At 45.3% G+C, this 26,772-nt stretch overlaps 1 protein-coding gene across 1 annotated transcript in view; it reads left to right on the top strand.

Annotated features, from left to right (window-relative positions):
* The window catches only part of CDS2 (CDP-diacylglycerol synthase 2), a 49,250-nt gene extending 22,975 nt beyond the window's left edge, over window positions 1–26,275 (top strand). Inside the window, exons 2-13 of the mRNA XM_081096803.1 lie at window positions 7,238–7,374; window positions 8,609–8,705; window positions 9,655–9,752; window positions 10,474–10,613; window positions 12,374–12,432; window positions 14,244–14,326; window positions 18,596–18,683; window positions 20,135–20,203; window positions 21,142–21,294; window positions 22,900–23,019; window positions 23,435–23,538; window positions 23,794–26,275. Coding sequence (XP_080952929.1) covers window positions 7,238–7,374; window positions 8,609–8,705; window positions 9,655–9,752; window positions 10,474–10,613; window positions 12,374–12,432; window positions 14,244–14,326; window positions 18,596–18,683; window positions 20,135–20,203; window positions 21,142–21,294; window positions 22,900–23,019; window positions 23,435–23,538; window positions 23,794–23,923 — 1,278 coding nt within the window. The 3' untranslated portion in view covers window positions 23,924–26,275. The remainder of the gene's footprint in view (window positions 1–7,237; window positions 7,375–8,608; window positions 8,706–9,654; window positions 9,753–10,473; window positions 10,614–12,373; window positions 12,433–14,243; window positions 14,327–18,595; window positions 18,684–20,134; window positions 20,204–21,141; window positions 21,295–22,899; window positions 23,020–23,434; window positions 23,539–23,793) is intronic.
* The last annotated feature ends 497 nt before the right edge of the window (window positions 26,276–26,772 follow it).

The following is a 26,772-nucleotide window of genomic DNA, read 5'->3' as shown; positions in this document are numbered from 1 at the left end:
TACAATTCAATGAGTTTGCCCTGGCCGGTGTGGCTCAGTTGGTTGGAGTATAGACCAGTACACCAAAGGTGGTGGGTTTGATTCCGAGACAGGGCGCATATCCAGGTTTTGGGTTTGATCTCTGGTCAGGGTAGGTACAGGAGGCACCGGTTGATGTTTCTCTCTCATATCGATGTTTCTTTCTGTCTGTCTGTCTGTCTGTCTGTCTGTCTGCCTCTCTCTCCCCCTCCCCCCTCCCCCTATCTCTCCCCCCTACCAATTAAAAAGAAATACACAGAGTTAAAAAAAAAGCCATTCTGAGCTTCTACCAGATTCAAGGTAATATGAATAAGGTAGTCCTTACATTTGATGAACTTGAAACCTAGAATTGATTATGGAAAGTACCTTCTTACTGTCTGGAGGTGAAATGGTTCATAGCCAGAGTTAGGTTTTCAAAAGCTGGATCTCCTACGTGCTCTTTTTGTCTTTTCATGTCCTTTCTCTGGAGCTCTTCGGAGTGGAGTGCAGTTATCTGTGGAGGCACTGTAGGTGCAGCATTTCATCTGGAGTAGCTGAACGCATTTTCTGTAAATCACATTAGGAGGCTTTTGGAGGACAAGGTACAGTCATATTGGGGATGATTCTAAACTTTCAGAATAGGGGTCCTCCTATTTTATCCTTTGTCCAGACAGTTGAACTTGTCAAATGGAGTTAGCCTTAGAAAAAGCTAGAAATATTTTCTTTGCTATTCCTATCACTGTGCGCGCACACACACAACACACATTCACACATGCACGCACACATGTCTCTAACACTCTTATTAAGGATAAACCTGCAATTTCTATCCTGGGAATGTGTCTGTAAGTGGAGTAGTCAAGTTGCCCTGGCAGCTGCCACAGGGTTTGACTAAGGAGATGTAAGCAGATATTTAGCAGAAAGGTTAGGCTCAGCCTGATGACTTTCCTGCAGGACAGGGGTTGTAATTTGCATGTAAAACAGTGCAAAACATAGTTTGTGTAAGTATGGAATCACTCAGTAAAAAACACACACATGAATTTGAATGCAGTGCCATTAGAAAAGACAGGGTTGTTGGGAGCATTGAGCACAGCAGGTTCTCAAATAACATCATTTTGTTCAACGTGGTTTTGTTATGACAGTGATGAGATGCTGTAGGAACTTACACTCTGGTTTATATTAATCAGCCTGTGGTAAAATTGGTTTCTTTATGTGTCCTTTCACCGCAGTTCCAAGAACCTATTGACACGTCCTGGTAAGTGAGGACTTACTGTATTACCTTTAATGAAATTGCTTTGAAAATGAAAAAGAGAAGAAAAACCCTAGTGTGTGGTACCACTTATTTTGTTTCCCTAGTTGTTAGCTCCTCTTAGGCAAACATGAACAGAATGTTAATATATTTTCTCTAGCAAGGTACAAAACTAAGTTGGCATCTGGTAAAGAAATGGGGTGTGGGGTGGGGTGAGTCCCATCTGCTTGGAGCCCAGTTGACACAATGCCCAGGGCTCCTGTCCAGCTTGGCCACAGCCACATTTTTTTTGGTCAAGGTCGATGTTGCCACTTGTGGGTGTCACTGTGGAGTCTTGAGAAATAGAGGTTGGAGGGTGGGCCCCTGATATCAGCGAGTGACAAAAAGGGAGCCTTCAAGGGATGCTGCCCAGTTCGCTTTTGTGAGTCCCAGGCAGGCCTACAGGAAAGCCTGAGAATTGAGAGGGAATGAGAAGAGGGAGGATGTCTCATCCTGAGAATACAGTGTAAACGAGTTCTACAAATGCTGTTCTGGGCCTAGCCCGGCCCCTCCCCAGGCCAGGAAAAGTCAGCTGCTCCCTCGGGCCCTCCCTTGGTGCCTCCCCTTGCATCTGCTGCAGGAAGGCTTCTGTGCTATTCTGAGCCCCAGGGGCTGCTGGTGTTGGCTTCTGGGCAGCTGTGATTGGGAGAAGGGCCCTGGAAGGCTGGTATGAAAAGCCTTTGGAGCATGAGTTTCTCCAAAAATGATGACAGGTCTTATCTGAGCCCTTGGTACACAGGAGACTCCATGATCCATCACCCTCGGTGCTTCTGTCTTCCCCTGTAGGATCTAAGTGACCCCGAAAGAAGGAGGCCTCAGAGGGAGCTTTTTTTCTCTTCCTTTTAAAGTACCACTTTTGTTTCCTGTTTACGCCAGCACCACAGCCCCATTGGGAAATGGCTAAGGAAGTGGCGGAGGATGGGTGGTGATTGAGACAGAATCTGAGAGACAGGGTGTACTTCACTTAGCCTCTGGTCTGGATCGTTGGGTTGAAAAAGAGGGAGGGAGGGAAGGAGGGAGGGAGGGAAGGAAGGAAGGAAGGAAGGAAGGAAGGAAGGAAGGAAGGAAGGAAGGAAGGAAGGAAGGAGGGTTGGGGGGTTGGGGCTGGGCTGACACAACTTGAAGTAGCAAGGCAGCCTCTCCTTGCTGCCCTGTGCTTGTCCGAGAACTTGAGCGGGGCCCTCAGACCCACCACCCAGCAGGGGAGGTGGTGGGAGTGTGCACTGGTCTGGTTCTGCTGTGAGGGCCACTGTGGAGGCCAGGGTGTGGGTCTTGGCCTATGAGTTAGAAATCAGATGGGTTTTGTCTTACTCTCAGTGCATTCTGAACACTGGTCCATGACAGGTCAAGTAGGATTAATTATCTTATTAGTTCAAAAAATCTTTGGGTGCCTGCTATGTTCCAGATACTTCTCAGTGCAATGGGAAACAAGACTCCCACGTGTGTCCCAGCTTGCACAAACTTACTAAGTTGTATACATGTACTGATAGGTCCTTTATAAAGCACCACAGGAAAGAAGATACGAACAAGACAAATAGAAATAAGTTCTATTTCTTCCCACACTTCAGAGGGTACTAGTATTTGTGTTTCAGACGCCCACCTCCACTGTAATTTTGGGAAGAGGATCAGGTTTGAGTTGGGGCTGCCTATTGGAGGTGTGAAAGAGGAAGCAAGTCAGGCAGATGGTGAGCTCATATAATTGGTTAGCACATGAGTCTCAGCAAGGCCTGATGCCACCATTCTTTCCCCACTCCACTCTCCTTGGGAAAGGTACCCAGGGTGTCTGGGTGGGTGTTTAAGGTTCTTGCGCTCCTGTCCTGTACACTGTGGTAAGGGTATTGAGGGGTGTGTATGGGGTGTTGCTATTCAGACCCTTTTTAGTTTTTATAGACATTCATTGATGTTGTATTTGATCATCCCAACAAACGTCCGAGATGAGGGGTCCTTTCCTCACTGGGAAGACCAGAGAATGGAGGCCTGTGCCTAGTATAATGAGCATGAGAGCCGGGCCCTGGCTGCTGCTTCCTCCTGCAGAAAGTCTTCCTTTCCATCTGCCTCTCTTGCCATCCTCTGGAGGAACAAACCAGTGAACATGCTGGGCACCCCTGACTCTTGGCTCAGCATGTTCCACTTTTCTTCTGGGAGCATACTTGGGCTCCAGGTCCTTGCTTCCTTCTGGGTCCACGATGGAAGCTGCACTTGGCCTCCTTTACTCGGGCATTAGCAGCCCAAGTGCAAGGGCTTTACCCATGGGGTAGGGAGGAGCTAGAACACTGCAGACCTCTCCAGGTTCTCTTAAGTTTCTGTCCCCTTGGCCTGCTCTCCTGCGACACTTGGGTGGGACAGGGTGGTTGGCTCAGGGTCAGAAGCCTAGAGAGCTGGCTGACTTGCCCCCTCCCGATCCGTGTCTTCTGAGGCTGTTCGCTTTCCTTCCCTTGCACAAGAATTGGCCTTTCTGCTGGTGGGAGAATTGTTGTCTGTGTAGGTGTTGGTCTCCTGCTTAGAAGGAGCCTCCAGGAAAGGGCTTTTTTCCAGTGGCCAGGGGTGAGGCCTGAGACCTTGCAAGTAAAACCTAGGAAGTTAATCTCCTTCAGGCTTGTTCCTTTCAGGGCATTTACTTAATTTCCTAGTTGTTCATCCCAGGCCCCGACCTCTTAACAATAGTAAATGTCTGTATAGCAGTTCTCGATCTCTTCTACTTTTAGCCTCACCCCATCCTAGCAAGGAGGGAGAGGAATCACATGTGATGATACAGCAGGAAACAATGCCGGGCTAACATTTATGGAAGGGCCTGGAAGGTCGAGGGAGTCAGTGCCGAGCCGGAGCTCCCTGCCCCTCCCCTGCAGGGGCTCGTCCTGGCTCTTTCCTGCCCTTCCTCCCCAAGGAACCAGCAGCCTTTGCGAGTCTCCTTGACAACAGAATGGATAAGTTAAAAATAACCTTGTGCTGGGGCTTGTGTGTGTGTGTGTGTGTGTGTGAGAGAGAGAGAGAGAGATGCACACAGACGCATGCCTTCTTGCCTGCTGTGCTCAAGCTCAGCCCCTGTGGCTTCTAGATGCTCCCAGAGAGCCTCTGTTGGGAGCCCTCCATGGCCACGCCCAGGTGCTCATGTTGAAGCCCCTGGGTTTAGCTGTCAGATCTAGATAATCACTCAGCATCCCTACCTCATATTACTGATTGTTACAGATGGGGTGTGAGTGATAATGTTAAGATAAAGAATGGCTCGATTGGGCGTCCTCCCATGCACCGAAAGGTTGCTGGTTTGATTTTCCAGTTCAGGGCAAATGCCAGGTTGTAGGCTCTATCTGCACCCTGGGCATGTGCAGGAGGTAGCCGATCACATGACATCGAGGTTTCTCTCTCCCTCTCCTTTTCCCTTTCTTTCTCTCTTAAAAAAAAAAAAAAAAGATAAAGAATGGAAAGCTGTTTTTAATGCCTTGGTCTTCATTCAGTCCCACTGGAAACAGATAATTTGGGAGGTGCTGCTGTGTTTCAGAGCTTCTCAGGGTGGTAGAATGGGACACAGTCCTGGGTGGGAGTTTGGTTATTTCTCTTCAGTGAACCCCCACAGGTAAGGAGGGCCCTTTTTGGACCTCTTATTTTTAAAAAATATATTTTTATTGATTTCATAGAAGAAGGGAGAGGGAGAGATGGAAACATCAGTGATGAGAGAGAATCATTCATTGGCTGTCTCCTGCACACCCCACACTGGGGATCCAGCCCACAACCCAGGCCAGGAATTGAACTGTGACCTCCTGGTTCATAGGTTGATGCTCAACCACTGTGCCACCAGCCAGGCTGGGCCTGTTTTATAAGGAGAGGACACTGAAGTCCAGAGGCATTTGTGTGACTTTCTGTGCATGGGAGGATGCCCAACCAACTGAGCAACACTGGTCAGGGCTTTCCATTCTTTATCTTAACACTAGAGGCCTGGTGCAGGAATTCATGCATGGTGGGGTCTGGCCAGCCCGCCCTGATGGGGGCCGATTGGGCTGGGGCCAACTGTGGGGAGGGGTCATGGGTGGTTGGCCGGCAGGCCCTGCCCCCGATAGGGGTTGGGGGGCTGATTGGGGGCAGGGCTGGGGGGGGGTGCGGGAGGTTGGGGGGCAGCCAATTGGGGCCTCAGTTGGGCCAGTTGGCTGCCACAGTGCATGTCATAGCAACGGGTCTTTCTGGTCGATCTGGTCGCTTGGCTTTTATATATATAGATTATCAGCTGCACTCCATCCGTAACAATCAGTAATATTAGGTAAGGATCCTGGCTCAGCTGTGGCAGAGTAAGGAGTCATCAGAAGCTGTAGATTGCTCTTTCCCTCAAATCTGAGTAATGAGACCATCTCTATAGGTCCTTTACCAAAGCCAGTGTCTCTTGTATGAGCAATCTCAGACTAAAGGCCCTTCTCTTTTGTGGTGTTATCACAGTTGCAATTTAATTTAGAAATAGCTGTTTCCCTGAGGGTAGGCGCTGGGTATCTTTTTACCATACCTGGAATTAACTTCCTGCTTCCTCCTTCCATCCTCCCTTCCATTACTAAGTATTTCCCTGTGTGCCAGGCATGAGGATGTCATGAGAACAAAGTGTCTTGGTTCCCATCTTTAGAGAGCAATAGACAGTTGCAAAGATTGCCTTGTAAGCCCTCATTGTGGCCAGTGCCGAGGGGGAGAATGTCTGAGTGTTAGAGGGAATGACTGGGGTGGGGCTGGGTTTAGAGAAGGCTGGGAGAACGTATTAGTGACGCAATACTTAAATCTGGGATGTATAAAATATTCCTACAAATCAATGAACGGAAGGCAGAAAACTCAGTAGGAAACTAGCCAGTGACTTGACAGATACTTCACAAAAGAAGACATCCAGATGGCCCGTAAACATAAAAACGGTTCTCAATTTCATACATTTACTAGTTTGGGAAATTCAAATTTCCCTAATTCAAACTTAAATATGTTTGCGCACATACATAATGGAATCTTTTTTTTTAAAAAATATATTTTATTGATTTTTTACAGAGAGGAAGGGAGAGAGATAGAGAGCTAGAAACATCGATCAGCTGCCTCCTGCACATCCCCCACTGGGGAAGTGCCCACAACCCAGGTACATGCCCCTGACCGGAATCGAACCTGGGACCCCTCAGTCCGCAGGCCGACGCTCTATCCACTGAGCCAAACCGGTTTCGGCAAGGAATCTTTACAGATGTGGTAAAACATCCTTTTGCCATTTCTAGTTTATTTCATTTTGAATTTCTTACTGAAAAAATAAAATGGACTCCAAGATGCTTAAATAAAAGGAAATCTAGTGGGATGAACAAACTTAATTCAGAAGACCTGGGCTAACAGGAGATTTGGGGCCAGCCAAGGAGCTCCTCAGAGTCCGGGTCTTCATTTGTAAATAGGGTTCTTTTTGTTTCTTCCTTTCCTCCCAGAACTGCTCTGAGGTTCACAGGCATGGGAAACGCTCTAAAAACTGTGAAGGGCTATGCAGATACTAAGTAATATTGTTGTTACTGTCTAATTCTTTGTGATTTGATTTCTCACCTACCTCTTCTCACAGCAACTATGCTAAATTCCCTTAAAAAATAAAAGCTCTGAGTAGTAGGATCAAGAATGAGGGCCAGATGAAATCTAGTCACAGCCGCCTTTTGCATTCTTTGGGTATGAAGGAGCCCCTCTCTCCCTCTTCTGGACTATTCTTTGTCAGGCAATGGGCATTGTGTAGACTGTGGCTGTTGCCCATCATCCTGAGGTGCAGGTGCAGGTCGCTCTTGCAGTAGAGAGCGGGCCACCTTGGCACATGTCAGCACTGTGTCAGGATTGCTGTGAGTCCCATCTGTTATGTCACCTGACAATGCCAGGTCCTCAGGCCCAATTTGGGTCTTTGCCCACAGATCTCCTATGACAGGTATGTACTTCTTAGTAGCCTACATTTTTCACCTTTTCCTCCTCTGTTTTTCTGCTGTGTAGGAGTCAGAACCAGAAGTAAAGGCCGATGGAGAGACTGCATCTGACAGTGAGAACCGTGCGGAAGCTGCTCCCCCAGTAACCTCCGCAGACGATACCCCAGAGGTCCTCAATAGGGCCCTTTCCAACTTGTCTTCAAGGTAACCTGGCTTGATGCGGGTGCTTGTTGGAAGCCTTGTTGCCTGTCCAAGTGCCATGGAAGACCCAGGCCCCTCAGAGAGCCCACAATCTTGTGGGAGTCCACTTCTGTCCACTGGTGTTGCCATAGTCTTCCCCTGCCTCTGCCCAAGGCTTCACTGAGCATTAGTCATCTTAACAGCAACTGCGAGCACCGCCTGGAGGGGTCTGGCATTTGAAAGGTGCTCTAGGCTGGGCTGGGAGGGGCAGTCCGAGGAGGACAAAAGGGTGGACAGTGGGGTGGTGGTGGGCAATGTTGCTGGCACAGCACATGTAGAGAAATGGTCCCTGGGGTTTGACTGATGGGTGGACTGCTTTTCACAGAGGAGTCCAAGTTTGTAGTTCAAAGTTTAGTTTTCCCTTTCCCCCTGCACGTCCGTGTGGACATTTAAAAATTCTCCTGGAAGAATTGAGAAATGTCTTAACTTGGGTGAATCCAGAGTTGAAATTCTGGTCCCTGAGACTCTGATCCCTCCAACACCAGCTATGTGGGTAGGTTGAAAATACCAACTATAAGACCCCAAAACATTGTCTAAAAGTGTTTCTGTGGTGCCTCCCACACACGTGCCCTTTGAAAGGTGGTATTGTGCAGTGGTTCAGGACATGGGTTCTGGAGCCAGCTCCCAGGGCTCAGTCCCAGCTTAACCACTTCACAGTCGTATGGCCTGTTACCCAGTTCCTTGTCTGTAAGAACTAGAAGTGTTGAGGGCTGAGTGAATTAATATATGTAAAGTCCTTATAAAGGTGCCAGGTGCGTATTTGTGATACCTGTTACTATCACTGTTTAATGTTGTTATCACCACAGCGATGCAGGCGCAGAGCGATGTAAGATTCTGCCGCAGGAAAATGTTTATAGTTGTGTGTTTTTGTGGATAGAGGCAGCCATAGAAGCTGTCCAAGTAGATTCAGAAGTAGAGGGCACCACGTTTCCTTTGGAATTTTTTGCCCGATTCCTTCGTTAAGACATAAGTTAGGTGTAGCCCTTGGAGCACTAGCTGAGTTTGGTGTGGGTGAGGCATTGTCTCTAGCGGCCCTGCTCCCACAGCATGTGGCTAGTTTGTCACCCGGGTGAAGGAGGTGCTCCTGGAAGGCTAACCTCAGGCCCTCTCCTCCCAGGAAGAGCCATCCCCTTGAGTTTGCGTTTTAGTTATTTCTGGGCTTCTAACGTGCTTTCTCCTTCCCTCCTCTCTAACTTAGATGGAAGAACTGGTGGGTGAGAGGCATCCTGACTTTGGCCATGATTGCATTTTTCTTCATCATCATTTACCTGGGACCAATGGTTTTAATGATGATTGTAAGTGCCATTTGCATACTGTTTTAGTTCTACCTTCAGTTTGTCGTGCAGAATCAGCCATCTGAAGAGCCAGGTGCTGGGTTAGTTCTGGGACTCATTTGGGGTCCAGGCTTCACAGAATATTTCTTTCTTAAAATATCTGTGGCTTCTTACTTTTTAGCAGCCAAGTGCAGGGACATGGGCCTAGGCCAGTTGTATATGGTTAAAGATGCCTCTTCATTTCATTTTATTTATTTTTAAAAAAAAATATATTTTTATTGATTTTAGAGGAAGGGAGAGAGAGAAGTGAGAATCATTGATCGGCTGCCTCCTGCATGCCCCACACTGGGAATTGTACCTGCAACCTCGGCATGTGCCCTGACCGGAAATTGAACCGTGACCTCCTGGTTCATAGGTTGACGCTCAACCACTGAACTACGGCCAGAAGATGCCTCTTCATTTTAAAATTTGATTTTATTATTTCAACTGTTTGATTATACTGTGACCCCTGACCTGACTGTGATTCTTGGTTTTGTTTATTTTCCTGGGGCCTCACTCATTGGCTTAGGCCTTTCATAAGAAATCCCAGCCCACCGTGCTTCTCTCTTCGTCCCATTGTCATGGACAGGGTCAGATGACTTACAATTGACTGAGGGGCATGGATGCTGGGGCTTTTTGAGTATTTGTATGCAAAGTCAAAAAGGGAAGAAACTGTTGAGTCCTGGAAGGTTACGGAGTAAAAAGTTAATTGAAACTTCAGGAGCATGTATTTATTGTGAGAAATTGGATCTATTCTGTGTGACATAAAAGGCTACCTTGCCATGTTCGACGGTGTGAGAGAGAAAAGAGCTGAATCACTGAGGGACTGACATTTTTCTTAAATACAGTGGTTTTTCTTAAAGGCCCATGACCTGTTGGTTTCTGTTTCCAAAGATCATATCAGGTGGTCTAATTCTTGTGTGTCCTGCAGGTGATGTGTGTTCAGATAAAGTGTTTCCAGGAGATTATCACTATTGGCTACAATGTCTACCACTCCTATGAACTACCTTGGTTCAGGACCCTCAGCTGGTAAGCTCTCCAGCCCCTTAGGGACCCATAACAGATTTGGATGATAAGTGTTTTGTGGTAGATATTTACAGTGGTGGTGGGTGGGAGAGGAGTGATGGCCACAGACTTGCATAGCACCTTTGAGACCCGAGTATTTCATAGGCCAGACTATATGGCTGGTCTTGAAGGAGTCTTTAGTAGCTATTAGCAACCTGGAATCTTCCTCAGAAGAAAGCAGAGTGGCTGACATGTTATAGAAGTAAGTGCCGTGGGGCAGATATCATGTTAGGTCTGGCAGGGTTTTATGAAGAAAATGGTGTTTGAACAGTGATAAAGAGAGATAAGTGAAGAGGATGGCCAGGCAGGGAAGAGACAGGAGCAAAGCAGATAGGTGGCAACCTGATAGGCACGCAGGGTTCCTGTTGGGAAGAGTGGCAATAGGACCGGGATCCAGGATGAGGCGTGTTTTGGAGCATTATCTTAGGGGTTGAGTGTTCTCAGGTTAGGTATAGAGACTCTACAAAAGGGGCAAAAACTGAGTCCCAGGTTTGTGATAAATGGAGGATGAATGAAAGCTGCCATAAGTTTCTAGACAAGCTTCTCACCTACAGTGTCACTGAGAACAGGGTTGTCCTGAGAGTGGGGGGCTGCTCTTCTGGTCCTCTCCTCTGGTTCCTTGACAGCCTCCCTGTAAGGATAGGCTGTCAGTGCTCCCCACCGCAGTGACTGTCTTCACTTACAGGTACTTCTTACTGTGTGTAAATTATTTCTTCTACGGTGAAACAGTGACGGATTATTTCTTCACTCTGGTCCAGAGAGAGGAGCCTTTGAGGATTCTCAGCAAATACCACCGGTTCATTTCCTTTACTCTCTACCTGATAGGTATGCATTGAGTGGCTCACGAGTTCTTGTTTTGTGTGTCCGCTGAGTCGGAAATGGGGAGTTTCTTGGTTAATGTAAAGCTCTGAGGATGTTAACTCTGATCGTGCAGGGGAGCAGAGCTGAGGGCTCTGCCTTAGTGAGCTGTAACAGCGCTTCAGTAAGAGAAGTGGGACTGAGCGGCTTTGTGGGTGTGGGGACTGCGGTCGGTGCCCCCTGTCCCTGCTGCAGCCTCTGTTGGAAGATAGCACAGCATGGTCCTGTCCTAACCCCTATCGGCAGAGATTCTGCAGTGTAACCAAAACAAAACCACCTTTTCTTCTCCCCCAACATGAACCGCTTGGATTTATTGAAATATTAAAATATGGAAATATAAAAGTATTCCATTATTTGAGAGGGAATCTAGAAGGCAGGTTACAAAAGAATACACTATTTTTATACATTCATGCTTATGTTTTTGCATAAACAAAATTCTAATAGGACATAAAGTTAAAATTGTATACAGAAAAGCCACCTGTTTTAATAACAAAAGTCAGCCACCTCCTCCCCTCCTCCCCCCCCAAAAAAGATAGAAACAGTCAGCCATCTTTAGGAGCGTCTTCTTAGGAGAACACCTTGAAGGACAGACATGCAGAGTGGTAGAAATTTTACTGATTTGGATTTTCAAAGACTGACCTCAGAGAGCCTGGAAGCTTAGTCATTCTGAGTTTCAGTAAGCTCTTTTTAAATCTAGAGCTGAAACTGTGGACTTCCTGAGGATTAAATCGGATACATTAAAACTTGGCAGACAGTGAAGTACTGGTCAATCTAAACTCAGTTCAGACTGAACTCTCATTCTGTTAGTGCTAGTGATTTTCATAGTTGCCTTTAATGCTGGTTTGAGGCACCTGAGAAAGTTGTTCTGGCCTAAATTTGTCTGACCTATTTTTAATCAGCTCTGAATGACACCTGGGTATTAAGATACAAAATTCACTGCTAAGGAGTCTGCAGACATTGAGGATATGTCTCAGAACCTAAAAGCAGTCCCCCAGCGGGAGGTCAGCGGTGTCTGGAGCAGCGATGTGCTCTCTTCTGGGCAGAACTGCTTTTGAGGGGCCTAGCACACTTATGGGAAGTCCTTTTCCTTCCTGGAAAAGTGGGTGGAGGCTGCAGATATTTTTTGCCACCATATGCATCAAAGACAAGGGTGGCTTCTACTCCATACCTGATGGATCCTCTGTTCACCAGACCTCTTGCCTGGGACAGGGGTAAAAAACTTTTTCTTAAAAGTCCAGATAATCAATATTTCAGATTTTGGGGGCCCAGCGTCTCTGTTGCAACTCTCCAATCTGCCCTTGTAACACAAAAGTAACCATAGACAATATGTAAACAAATGGATATAGCTTTGTTTCAATAAAATTTTAGTTATAAAATCAGGCATCTGGCCTGACTTCTTTGCTGGTGCCTGCTCGAGGATCAAAATATTCTTATCTGGTGAATAACAACCTGAACTTAGTAGTCTGCAAGATTTAAAGATAGTGCCTTCCTTTGATTGTCTTGAAGGAGTCATTTTTCCCCTTCTGATTGCTATCTGAAGAATCAGTTTGTGTCTTCTTCCCCCTTCCCCTTCCTGGGGTTTGGGATTGTGCACTGATTAGGTGCCGCCAGGAAATTAGCCAAAGGATCACAATCACAGTCACGTACACAGCTAAAGGAAATGACTAGGACAAAGGTAAATGCAGAGTGTGATTAATTTTGCTCTTTCTCCTCCCTCCTCAAACCAGGATTCTGCATGTTTGTATTGAGTTTGGTCAAGAAGCATTACCGTCTTCAGTTCTACATGGTAAGGGAAGTATGTGTGTGTGTATGTCAGAAGGCTTGGCTTAAATGAAATTCTATAAAAACTCAACAGGCGTTTCATCTTTTCCTTAAGAAATCAAAGCTCAAGTGCAGTCTGTTCTGTATGTATCTGGAACCCAGAGCACGAAAGAAGAGGGCCTGATTAAGTTTGGCAACTGTACATCCACTTACTAGTAGACCCAATCACTGTTACTTAATTTACACCAGTTAATTTAACCAATTTCTCCACTAGGTCCTGAAGAAGGTAGGCTCCAGGTAAGGTTACTAGAAAGAGACCAGGACCAAGCCAGGTCTGCCCTGGCACAATCTGGAATGTTTGGGTTCTTGACTTCATGTGAGAAAGATTTCACGATTTTAGTCAAGGTGATTTTGAGAGTATGTTTATTAAAGCTGGGGAGAGTGAAACAAAGGAAGGGCTTAAGATAGAAAAGGCAGCAACAGGAGTTGCCTAGACACAATAAAGGAAATTACAGTAACAGAAGTGGCAGAAGTGAGCCATGCTGGGCTGTGTGGACTCAGAAAACAAGTTACAGAGGCAAAAGGAGGGCCCTTGGAAATAGGTTCAGGGGGTTAGCCCTGGATAAGATGCCACTGCCCGCCATTCCCCTGGTTGCAAGTCTCCTGAGGGACCTTTAGAGCTTAGAAGAAAGAAAGCAAAAGTGTACACCTCAGGAAAGAAGAGGCACAAGCATGCTCAAGGGAGAGTGCACACCGAGTCCTTTGTCTTAAGTGTTTTTATCTGTTTTCTGAGGCAGGAATTTTGGGAGGTCTCATGGAGGGTCTCAACAGAATAGTCAACAATTCTCCAGGTGTGTTCTTTAATATACGATGCATCAAAATGAGCATATAGGGCAGGGGTCCTCAGACTACGGCCTGCGGGCCACATGCAAATACAAATACTGTATTTGTTCCCGTTTTGTTTTTTTACTTCAAAATAAGATATGTGCAGTGCGCATAGGAATTTGTTCATAGTTTTTTTTTAAACTATAGTCCGGCCCTCCAACTGTCTGAGGGACAGTGAACTGGCCCCCTGTTTAAAAAGTTTGAGGACCCCTGATATAGGGAGTTTGGGTTCATTCTCTGGCCAGCTTCACTGCTTTATTTTTTATCTTGGATTTGTCTGGCTCTCATTTTTGTTTGTTTGTTTTGCTATTTATTCTCCTGACTTCATCTGTTTTTGGGTTTGGCTACCCCTAATGGCACTATCTGGATCTCTGTTATCTCTCTCCTTGACTAGTGTGATTTAAGCTACTCTTTCTTTCGTTGGGGAGGAGAAGTGTAAGCCATTTGCTCCTAAGTGTCCTCGGTTAGGGAAAATAAGATCTTGGGATTTATTAGCGGGCCTTGTTTAACATTGCTCAGCCTTGTTGAACTACTTGTCTCAATTTCCCTCATTCCACTTGCCAAGGAATTTCCTGCTTTCTTACCATCCTGCCTCAATGCCTCAGGCATTGTTCACAGATATCTTACATCACTTTCTCAATTTGAAATACTCCTTCTCTGAGTGCCCCAGGCACTCAATAAATACTTAGAAGTACCCAGGCTTTCAGAGCACAGAGGACTTACTCTCTAGTGAGCCATGTGGTCCTGACGTGATGGGGACAGTAGCTGGGGGGACACAATTTCTCCCAGACGCCTGTTTTGTGCCTTTTCCCTTCTAATAAGAGGTGCAGAAGCAAATATCTTTCCTACCTGTTTCTCAGCAATTTCCTATTTGGCACTGCCTGTTATTTATTTGAAGTTCCTTTCAAGGTAAACCGACAGGTAAAGTTGACACTTTTTCTTCTTTTGCAGTTTGGCTGGACCCATGTAACGCTACTGATTGTTGTCACCCAGTCACATCTCGTTATCCACAACCTGTTTGAGGGAATGATCTGGTGAGTGATGAGAGTGAAAGAATTTTCCCTTTTATTTAATAGGTGATTCTCATGTACAGGTGCCTTACCTTCTAAGCCAATGGTTCTCCCCTTGCGCTGGTTACAACACAGGTTGCTGAGCCCCACCTCTTGAGTTTCTGCTTTAGTACATCTGGGGTGGGGCTTGAGAATTTGAATTTCTAGGCATTCCCAGGTGATGCTGGTTTTGCTGGTTAGGACCTACACTTTGAGAACCACGGTTCTAGATGAAGAGGGACAGGGATATTTAAAGAATCAAAGATAATGCAACTGTATGGCACCAATTTGAAATCTTAGAAGAAATTTTTATGACTTTCTGACAAAATGTCAACTACTAAATGTCATGAAGAAGAAAATTTGAATAGATCAATAACTATAGAAAATAACTAGATAAAACTTAGTTTTATCTAGCCCTTAATACTAAAGCTGATAAGCATGTGGAGGGAGAAATAAGAATGACAAACTGATTTCTTTTGTTATTATAGATAAACTATTCAAAATAAACTGTTAGCAAATGGAATCTGGCAACATGTCAAAAGAATTTGAACAGTCATGTGCTGCTTAAGAACGTTTTGATCAATGATGAATGCATACACTGATGGCTCCAATGGAGCTGAAAAATTCCTATTGCCTAGTGAAGTCGTAGTGAGATGCATTACAGATACTTACCATTGTGTTATAATTGCCTCCAGTATTCAGCACAGTAGCATACTGTACAGATTTGTAGCCTAGGAGGTATCGGAGAACAGAGTGTGTCAACCCCAAATATCTCTACTTGGCATAGGACTATTTTAGGCTGGTTAATTTTAAGAAATATCAGACTTGGGATAAGCTCTGAAAACCAAGTAGAAGTGACCTTTTGTAAAATACATTTACATTTGTGGGGGGAAATCTCCATTTGTAAGGGTCCCTGCTGTACCAGGAGGAGGGGATAACATTGTTCCTACTAACTGTTACTGAGGCAGAAGAGAACAAATGGACTAAATCTGCATAACACCTTACTCTTGCTTATTTTGCTCTCCCTGATAGCCTGTAACCGACTCCCCCATCCCTAGCGTCTTCTTTTGTCTTCAGCTGAAGATGCTCTTTCATGTAGTGGTTTCAGCCATTTTGGCCAGTTACTCAGTTTTCCTGGTATACATATTTTTAAATTTTTGTTTTTCTCCTATTATTACAGGGATGTGTCAGCCAAAAGCCCAGAAGGGTAGAGGGAAAATTATTTTTCCTCCCCTATAGAGCAATAGGCTATAGCCTAGGTGGATGGCAGGCTACACCGTCTAGGTTTGTGTAAGTGCACTCTATGACGTTGGTATAAGGATGCAATCATCTAACACTGTATTTCTCAGAGTGGTGTCTCCATAGTTAAACTGCACATGACTGTACTGTTACTTAATAGATTTTATTCCAGAAATGCAGTAGTTTTTTGGTGGTGGTGAGAACGGCACCAGGTGTTAGACTGGTGGAGTCAGATTCCGTGACCTTGATCCTTGAGTTCTGGCTAAGAAATAATTCAGAGCCAAGACCTCAACTATGAGAGAAAGTTTATTTAGAAAGTCACTGAAGTAGAAGTGAGTGGTAGAAGAAATGGGCTCCGGAAACAATTGACAGAGGCAAAAGAAGGGCCCTTGGAGCTGAGGAGAGAGAAGGGAAAAGGTAGCAAGCCTGGGAAGAAAGGGGAGGAAGAGCATGCTGGGTCCTCTGTCCTAAAGGCTGTTGAGGTGGGGATTTGAGGGGAGATCTCAGGGGAAGATCTCAGTAGAATATTCATTCATCAGCTTTCCAGGTGTGTCCTTCAGGGTAAGGGTCTCTACCGATTGATCAGTGCCAGGCCAGGGGGGTCATTATTCAGTGCAGCTGGTCCTGAGGTCATCGTGGCATCATTTGTTTGGTTTTGTTGCTTTTCTGTGCCTGGAGTTGAAACACAACTGAAACCTAGATGTATTTGGTTTGGGTCAAAACTTCATTGTTCTGGAGTCTTAATGCTTAAGGGCTACCACAGGACTAGCAACAGGCCAGGGGAGGAAAGGTCCGAACCACATTACCTACCAGCTATAAGAAAGGTTAGGAGGTCTGAAGTGACCACGTGACCAGTGATGCTAGGGGAGGAAAGGTTACCCTGGGGGCGAGGATCTTGTTTTCCCAGTTTTGTCTGTTGCTGGGCACCCAGGGCTTTCTGCCCTGATGACCATCTGTACCTGGCCCACTGTCCTGGCTCTGCTCATGCCTGTCCAACAGCCTTCCACAGTTTCAACAGGAAATCTGTCAGCATTGATACAAATTAGCAGGCTGGTGGAAGAAGCTGGATAGTCTTAGTGAAGAGGTGTGGGTGGCCTAGCCTAGGGTATATAAGAGAGGTACTAAGGTATTGTGGGTAAGACCCCCAGCTTGCACTTTTGTTTCTAAATTTCAGAATGAGGGTATAGTATTCCCTACCTCCTGAGGAATAAATTACTAAATACACGTAAAGTGCTTAGAACAGAAACTAGCTTATATAAATGTTATAGGACAGTGATGGCGAACCTTTTGAGTTCGGCGTGTCAGCATTTTGAAAAACCCTAACTTAACTCTGGTGCCGTGTCACATATAGAAAGTTTTTGATATTTGCAACCATAGTAAAACAAAGATTTATATTTTTGATATTTATTTTATATATTTAAATGCCATTTAACAAAGAAAAATCAACCAAAAAAATGAGTTTGTGTGTCACCTCTGACACGCATGTCATAGGTTCGCCATCACTGTTATAGGTATTATGGTTAGGGCATACAGCTCCTTCCCTTTCTTTCAGTTTCTGTTAGGTGTTTCTTAACAGTGGCACATGCCAAGTCCTATCTTTAAGGCCAGATATACCATTTGTTTCTATAGTGAGTAATACAGTTATTAAAATCTCTAGTTATTGGTTTTCAGACTCAACCTATAAGACTTAATTATAGCTGCAGAGCAGAGAGTGTGTGCTAGAAGCCTCCACAAAGTCAATGTTGTGGGGGTTGGGGGGATACAGATGCTCTAATTCTCTCCTTAACAAGCAGGAAGTCCAAAAATGTTGCTTATAGTTGATGGGCCAGGAAATTGAGATTTATGCATAAGTCTGTAATAGAGAAAATTTAAAAAAAGTGACTGTTAGAGAGTGGAGAGTGAGGAGAGGAGGGTGATAGCACAAATGTGGAAATTTTGCCCTACTCTCCCCCACAACTGGTTTCATGATGGGGATGACCAGACCAGCAGGGGGAGGCAGAGAAGAAACCTAGGTGTGTGTGGATGTGGTTTTACCCTCAGGGTAGTCCTAGGGCAGTGATGGCGAACCTATGACACGCGTGTCGGAGGTGACACACAAACTCATTTTCTTAGTTGATTTTTCTTTGTTAAATGGCATTTAAATATATAAAATAAATATCAAAAATATAAATCTTTGTTTTACTATGGTTGCAAATATCAAAAAATTTCTATATGTGACACGGCCCCAGAGTTAAGTTAGGGTTTTTCAAAATGCTGACACACCGAGCTCAAAAGGTTTGCCATCACTGTCCTAGGGAAAGGTCGGGCTTACTAGATAGAGCTCCTAGTAATACACAGTAAAAAAAAAAAAAAAAGTAAATTATGACATAAAATATATTACTTATTAGAATTATGGAGGCAACTACTAGAGAAGAAAAACCAGAAATGTTTATAAGCGGCTACTTTGGAGAATGGAGATAGGATGGGAGAAACAAGGAAAACTTTTATTTTTTTTCTTTCCTTTACAGTTTAAATTTGTTTTATTGTGTATATAATTACTTTATAATGACAAAAGAATAAATGACATTTTATAGAATGCCACTTTTATTTATTCAGTAGTCATTCAGTAAACATTTGAATGTCTGCTATGTGCCAGGTAGTAGGAAGGGCTTGTTTGGTATTTTTTTTTTTTTTTAAAGTTATTTCTGTCCTGGCCGGGTGGCTCAGTTGGTTGGGGCATCTCCTGTACATCAAAAGGTGGTGGGTTTGATTCCCAGTCAGGGCACATACCCAGGTGGTGGGTTCCATCCTGTTGGGTGCGTGCACAAGGCAGCGGATCGATGTTTCTCTCTCACACACCTCCCCCCCCCCCCCTCCAATAATAATTTAAAAATCTCTTTAAAAAAGTTATGTCTTAATGGGTAACAAGTACCCTGAGTTATTTTGTTTGGTACTGGAGTTTATGAATGGTATTATTTTGTGGACTTTTGAGGTATTATTATCTTGGTAGTGCTGATCCTTTGGTTTATTTCCTAGGTTTATTGTCCCCATTTCTTGCGTGATCTGTAATGACATCATGGCCTATATGTTTGGATTCTTCTTTGGTCGGACCCCACTCATCAAGGTAAATGGATCACCCTAACATGAAATATCACCATAAGGGAAGGGTGATGCTCTCAGCTTGGGAAACAGATCTAGCTGGTGTGTATGTCTTCATGTCATCCTGGAGAAAAGTGGTACTACATTTTTTTTTTTAAAGAAAAAAACAAAGGGAAACACCAACAGTTACCCACAAGAAAAAAAAAAAAGCTAAAAAGAAAATTCAAATATCAAAAATTCAAGAACTAAGAGAAATGGACAGAAAAGAGAGAATGAGAGTTGCTTAAACTCAGGAAAAGATTATAGAAAGACAAAAAATGAATAAAGACTAAAATACTTGGTTACTAAGGAGGAATAGAGTCAAATATAAATTTTAAAAGTTATACTGTTTTATGAGTAATGATCTATTTTGAGTTAATATTTTTCTTAATTACTTTTATTTTTTTATTATTTTAAAATTCTTTATTGTTAGAAGTATTACATATGTCTCCTTTTTCCCCCATTGACTTCTCCCAGCTTGCTCCTGCCCCCCAGCACAGGCCCTCACCCCTCTATTGTCTGTGTCCATTGGTTATCCTTATATGCATGCATATAAGTCCTTTGGTTGACCTCTTATCTCCCTCTCCCCCCCCTCCCCTGCCTTCCCTCTGATTGAGTTAATTTTTTAAAAATATTTCTTTATTGATTTCAGAGAGGAAGGGAAAAGGAGAGAGAGATAGAAACATCAATGATGAGAGAGAATCATTGATTGGCTGCCTCCTGCATGCCCCACAGGGATCAAGCCCTCAACCCAGGCATGTGCCCTCAGCCTGAACCGAACCCGGGACCCTTCAGTCTGCAGGCTGATGCCCTATCCACTGGGCCAAGCCGGCCAGGGCTGATTGAGTTAATTTTTATTTTTTTTATTTTTTTATATTTTATTGATTTTTTACAGAGAGGAAGGGAGAGAGATAGAGAGTTAGAAACATCGATGAGAGAGAAACATCGATCAGCTGCCTCCTGCACACTCCCCACTGGGGATATGCCCGCAACCCAGGTACATGCCCTTGACCGGAATCGAACCTGGGACCTTTCAGTCCGCAGGCCGACGCTCTATCCACTGAGCCAAACCGGTTTCGGCGAGTTAATTTTTATATGTGATGTGAAATTAGGGTCCAAGTTCATGTTTTTGCATATAAATATTTGTTTATTCCAGCAAAAAATAAGATATTTTATAAACTATATAAGCATATTTTGGGGCTTGATATGAACTTGAGTATTGCTATTTAATTAGTATACTGTTCTGTAATATAATTAAATGATTTGAATGACCAGTTGAAGAAAGAAAACTGAGGGGAGTCAGGCAGGGAACAAGGAAGCCAAGCATGGAGGTATTTTAGGAGGTGAGGTGGTTAACAGAGTTTTAACAAGTATTCACTGTCCCAAAGCCAAATATATCCAAATGCCCTTTGCTAAGAACTTGTTCTCTGTCCACAGCTGTCACCGAAGAAGACCTGGGAAGGCTTCATTGGGGGCTTCTTTGCTACTGTGCTGTTTGGCCTTCTGGTAGGTGGTGGCTTCCTGTTAGGTGGGGCGGTGACAGAAGCCTCATCCCCGTCTTTGAAGCTTATCCAGGGCTAGAGAGCATGTCTCCCAAGGCCAACGACTCTGTCCTACTCGATGGGGACCTTGCTCTGAAGAGGGGCACCAGATGGCACACTCTGTAACTGGCACAGGCGGCACCAGCTAGTCTTCATCTGCCAGTTTTCAAGCAGGGTCTTGGTAGTCTAGGAGCAGGGGCCATGTGCACCTGTACTTCTCTCTTGCCCATGCATGCAACACTCAGCAGGTGGCGCTCTTGTCCAGGCATTTGATATGTCAAGGTCTGGGTGATTGGCACCGGAGAGTAAGGGGTGGGGTGAAATATGCCACTCCAGCTCAGATTTTCTCCTTTGTGTGCTCTGCTCATAGTGGGTGATCTCCCAGCCCTTTTAAGAGCACCATTCCCTGCTCTGACCCAGACCATTCTCCCCTTTGTGTGTTGTCCATCTGTCCTTCAGTGTCAGCTTCCTTACCTTATTGCTCTTCAGTTTTCTTTCTCCTGGCTGCCTGCCTCTCCCTATACAGTTCCCCCACCTCCTGCCTCTAGTGAGCACCAAGTTAAGAGATTCTGAGAAAATGGACTGTAGCTCCCCACGTGGGTAGAAATTTCTTATAGTTCCTTCGTCGCGTTCCACATTCCTCAGGTCTTTCCTGGATCCAGTCAGCATAGGAATGTTTGAGCAAGTATGCATGTGTGCATCCTCAACAGGGTATGACCTCCCTCCCCCAGTTCAGGTAAAATACACATGTGGTGAAACCGAAACCTCTTATTCAGCGCTTGGCTTGCAGTTAGAGGGTGCTAGGCACTGACTGTAAGGGCCATGGCCAAACCAGGTGTCTGCTGCCCAGGCAGCGTGGCCGAACTTGTCTCCTTTGCCTGTCTCTCTGTTCTTCATCCTCAGCTGTCCTATGTGATGTCTGGGTACAGATGCTTTGTCTGCCCTGTGGAGTACAACAATGACACCAACAGCTTCACTGTGGACTGTGAGCCCTCGGACCTGTTTCGCTTACATGAGTACAACATTCCTGAGGTGATCCAGTCGGTCATTGGCTGGGTATGTGCCACTTCCGTGGAGGGAACTAACCTCAGTGGGTAGTGACTGCAAGAGAGAGCCCTCTCTCCACCGCTCAGAAAAGCCACCTTCCCTTCCCCAAAGCTGTGGCCCCAGGATGAAGGAGAATTGTTAAGTCTGTTTACGGTGAGGACAGGAGGAGACTTTTCTTCCTACTTCAAATCATTAGGACCAGTGATTCTCAAAGTTTGCTTTGGGGATTTCTAGAGGACCCTAAGATCCCTTTAGGGGGTCTCTGAGGTCACAACTATCCTATATAATAAAAGCCCAGCAACCGAATGGCGGAATGAACAGAATGACCAGTCGGCCAGTCGCTATGATGTACACTGGCCACTAGGGGCCAGACACTCAATGCAGGAGTTACCACAGTAGGAGTGCCGCTTGACTGACCAGGATGAGCAGCTGCTTCTGCTGCGAACTCTGGGCCGACGGGCAAGAACCCAGGCTGCTGTTGTCGCCTTCTCGCCCCAGGTTCCTTCTCCTCACTCCCTGCCGCCTCCTCCAGACGCCTGCCCCAACTGGGTTCCCTGGAGAGTCAATATATTTTTATTGATTTCAGAGAGGAAGGGAGAGGGAGAGGGAAAGAGAGATAGAAGCATAAATGATGAGAGAGAATCATTGACTGGCTGCTTCCTGCACGCCCCCTACTGGGGATCAAGCCCACAACCCAGGCATGTGGCCTTGACCGGAATCGAACCCGGGACCCTTCAGTCCCCAGGCCAGTGCTCTACCCACTGAGCCAAACCATCTAGGAACCTAGCTGCTTTTTCATAGAAACAATTTTTACTTGAAAAGAACTGACAAACTATAGTGTTTTAGACTGGATAGTTGACAGACATTTTTCTTGAAAATGAATGAAATGAGCCTGTCACTTCGAGGAAAACAGCTGACAGTAATTATTAACGCTGATAAAAATGTGGCTTTCATGTGAGTGTAGAATTTTAGAAAGTGTGTGCCTTCTATGAGTTTGACAGCATCCTAATACTTAAAGGGTTTTCTGATAAGATCTGTGGTAGCTTTAATATTTAATGTTTTGACACTGTATAGCTAAATGTGCCTGCATTTGGAACGTTGACATAACCCAGTAAAGGGTATTTTCTAAATGGCCAGTGCATGGAATCACACAGTCAGGCATGGGTAAAAGACCCATTCAGAGTACCAGATAGACCAGTGGATTTTAATTTAAGAGTATAAAAGGTCATTGATAGAATTTCAGATTTCACATTGCACCAAATTTGTAAGGAACTACCACTTAACAAATTCTGGTGTAGTGTCAAAGAATACCCATAATTATCTGAAAAGATAGTGCCAAAATACTCTTCCTCTTTTCAACTACATATCTGTGTAAGGCTGGATTTTCTTCATATACTTCAACCAAAACAATATATCAAAAAATTAAATGCAGAATATCTTAATGTCTTCTATTAAGCAGACATTAGAGATTTTTAAAAAATCAGTCTTCTTACTAATGTTTTTTGGAAGGATGGGGGGGGGGATATAGTTAATTGCATAAAGAGTTACTTATGTTAACATGTAATAAGGCTGGCCTGTAGGCATCTTGACTTTTACTTCATTTATTCTTCTCAGAAAATCGTCCGGATGTACCCTTTCCAGATTCACAGTATTGCCCTCTCCACCTTTGCCTCACTCATCGGCCCCTTTGGAGGATTCTTTGCAAGTGGATTCAAACGAGCCTTCAAAATCAAAGTAGGAAAACCCTCTGTTCCTCCCATTGTCTACCAGCCAGGCCCTCTTAACCTGTCTTCTGCCTTCCTCCCCCTGCCCCACCCCGTCAACTACAACCTCTTCAGACTACTAGGCTATTAATGTGTGCTTTCACCCATGCACAGAATTTAGGTAGCTTACATAAAAAGACATTGTTTCCGGGAAAATTCAATAGTTGGATTTTCCATTTATTTGCTAATATCTTACCTCTTTCTTAAAAACAACATTTTATAACATAAGATTGTGTCCTATTATAGCCTCAGCATTTGAGTCAATGCTTACTTCTCACTTTGTTTCTCTCAGCTACTCAGGGCAGTAGCTGGACATTGAGGTGGGACCATAGGCCAGGGTTTGATCTTGGCTGAGCGAGACTCACCAGTTCTTCTGCCTCTAACAGGACTTTGCCAATACTATTCCTGGCCACGGAGGCATCATGGATCGCTTTGACTGCCAGTATCTGATGGCCACCTTTGTCAATGTGTACATCGCCAGTTTTATCAGGTACATGCCTTTCCCTCTGCACCAAGTTGGTGGATTTTTAAATACGGCGAAAGTCTAGAATTTTAGCTATATCTCAGTTTTAGTGAAAAGCATTCCAAATATAAATGCAGTTTTCCATTGCTACTATTTACTTATGGATTCTCGAGCCCCTCTGCCCCTTTAGTAGAGAATCCAGAGGTTGAAGCAGCCTCTTGGATAATCAGCTCTAGAAGTTGCTGGGCCCCCATCAGTGCATTTCATCACATTCTCTTCCAGGGGCCCGAACCCAAGCAAGCTGATTCAGCAGTTCATGAACTTGCGGCCAGAACAGCAGCTCCACATCTTCAGCACACTCAAGTCTCACCTGATCGACAAGGGGATGCTGACAGATGCCACGGAGGACTAGTAGGGGCCACGCAGGGCTGAGAGAGGAGGACTGAGCGAGGGAGCGGGCACCAGGGCCAGCCCAGCTGGTGTGACTGAAATGATGACAAGGCTTCAACTCACTGTCTTTTTTTTTTTTTTAAATTTTTTGAAAGAGTGTTTTTTTATCTGTGGGTTTTTAAAAAAATTCTGTATATACAGTCTATGTGCTTATGATTTGGGTTGTGAGTAAACTATAGCTTTGAGTTGGAAAGAAGTCATGGGGGTGAAACTATTTGGGTTTTTTAAACTGAAGTTTTAAAAACCTGGAAGACAGTTTTGCCCAGGTACTTCTGGTCTCATCGGTTGAATTGGGCTCGATCAGGGAGTGGCTGTTCATGTGTTCTGACCCCGTCAGCGTCCCCCATACCTGTACTACCCCTTCTCCCCAGCAGAGGGGAGGTGCACGGCTTGGATGTCTTTGCCAGGAGAGCTTTCACCCGAGCTACTCTGTAATCCTGCCTGGAGCTCCAGGGGTCTGCCTGCCGTGGGCTGGAGGGACAAAGGCTTATTCTCAGATCAGCATTCTGTCCACATGAAATCCTGTGGAACCTGAGCTCTGCTTTATGATATGGGTTCACCTTACTTCATCACAGACTGAAGTTTTCTCGAGAGAGAGCACGAAACATTATTTATAATAGTCTGGTAGAAAACACCACACTGTAATATTTCAAGTGTATACAGTAGCATGTACTGTAACCGAGCCCCTTCCCCCATGTTTAGGCTCACATGGCTCCTAGGGGGCAGTCCACTCACTGTCTTTTCAGGGACGATGGTGTTCATATTTGTGCTGTGGACTGGCTGCTGCTGAATCCTCTCTGGGGCTTGCCTGTTAGGCAGGGAGCAGAAGGCTTCTCGTTTGTGCCCCTTTGCCTGACTGACCACCCACGTAGCTGCTGTATTGTATATATATTGCTCCAGAGGCAAATGTGTATTGTGTATGTGTTTTAAAAATCACTTATTTCTTAGAGTGATTTCAATTGCCAAGACTTCTTCACTGAAATCACAAAGTCCTGCTTAAAACTCTGGAAAACCCAACCCAATTAGAGGTTTGACTATTCTGAAGATTAAATGCACACTTTTTATATAATGTGACCAGTTAAATGTAGTTTGTATTTTACTGGGGGACCTTATTTTTGAAAAAACAACGACTGTGATTTACTTTGTTTCCCTTCTTATTATAGGGACGAGGTTGACTTTGGGAAGGGGGACAGGAGAGAGAACTCGGTGCCCCAGTGTGTTCAGTTGTTCTGTGCCACGGTTGTTCTCGTTGCCAAATGAGCATGATGGCTCGCTGTAGCGCCTGGCGTGGTGCTAGTCTGTTTTGTTTCTGTTTAAATCAGCCTTCCTGCCTCCCCGAGCTTACATGCGGCCCAGGTCCTGGGGCAGACCGCTCGACGTTTCAGCTCACAGTCACTGCACGACCGTCCACACGCATGCAGCATTGGCGTGGCCTCTCTCTGAACCTTCACTTCCATTTCAGCACGTGGCTCCTCTTCTTCAGGTCCGAGTCCCCCTTAAAACAACATGTGTTTTTGTCTTGCCTGGGCTTTCGTCCTGGCTGTGGACCGTGGGTGGTTCATGACGAATCCCTCTCTGGGTTCTTGTTTTCTGAGCTCTTCTAACTCCAGTCTTCCATGATCCTGGCTGAGTAAGGTCATGTCAGCAGAGGCAGCTGTGGGTAATGAGGGATGTCTGGGCCCCCCAAAGCAATTGTTTGCTAGTCTTTTCTAAATATTTATCCTTCAGATGAGGCAGTGTCTCAGCAATGAATTAAGGCGGTGATTAGGAATGAGCCTGGTTTTCTTATTGAAGAACGAACTTGGTCTCCTGAACTGGGACAGAAAGGCACCTCACTGTCTCGTGCTGCCCCCTGTGGGCACGGTGGGGTCCTTGGGAGCAGGCATCTCAGTGGGAGCCCAGCAGCAGTCGAGTCACTCGTGAGCAGGGCTGCCTTGGGATCAGAGTGCCTGGCACGTTTCTTTGTGGAAGTGGTTGCTGATAGGGCGTTGGAGGTCCTGCGGGCCCTGCAAAGCTGAAGGTGGTTGCTCACCAGAGCTGCCAGCAAGAATGTCACGGGGTCAGCTGGGGTTTTTGTTTCTGGAGTTCTCCACATTCTCTCTGGTGAGACAGGAGGAGTTTCCGGGGGCCGGGGGACAGTCTGGAAAGCAGTGTCTATGTAGCACAACATTTTCCCCCCTCCCATTTATTGGTGATATTTCATCATTAAGATAAGATTCAAGAGACTATTTTAACACATCTGTGCAGATCTTAATGGAACAACTTCAGATCCATTTTGTGTGTGTGTGAGAAATAAAATGCAACTGAAACTGTGCCCTCCCTCGTTGCGAATTCAGTTTCTTGCTCCCATGCATGGCTTTATGTTCCCCACTTGCTTTGTATTCATAAATGCTGTGCCAAATGCTGTGCCTGGTTTAGAGATTTTTGTTTTGTCTTCCAGTTTGAATCCTATACATTCTCATAACGACCTTCCGAGGTACCTCGATGAGAGCCGTGAGCACCTTGCTGGTGAGGAAGTTGAGGGCCAGAGGGGAGAGAGGGTCACCTGGTGGACTCCAGTCTCCATCGTAGCGTCTGCCCACCAGGACAAGGAGTAGATTGTCCCAGCCCCACTTGCCTTTGTGAAAGTGGCATTAGTGCATCTGAAATTTTGCACCATTTCTCCCCTCAAGCTTAGGAGGCCTGACCTGTGACAGGTGGGAGCTTAAGTTGCTGTTAGTTCATAAAAAGTGATATAAAGGAGCTGATGAACAAGGGCGGTTACAGCAGCAACCAGAGCTCTTCTGCAGAGGGCTGAGCCTGGGCACCCTC

Source organism: Myotis nattereri (assembly GCF_964212035.1).
Source record: "Myotis nattereri genome assembly, chromosome: 8".
Classification (NCBI taxonomy): Eukaryota; Metazoa; Chordata; class Mammalia; order Chiroptera; family Vespertilionidae; genus Myotis; species Myotis nattereri.
This window is presented reverse-complemented; position numbering and strand designations above follow the sequence as displayed.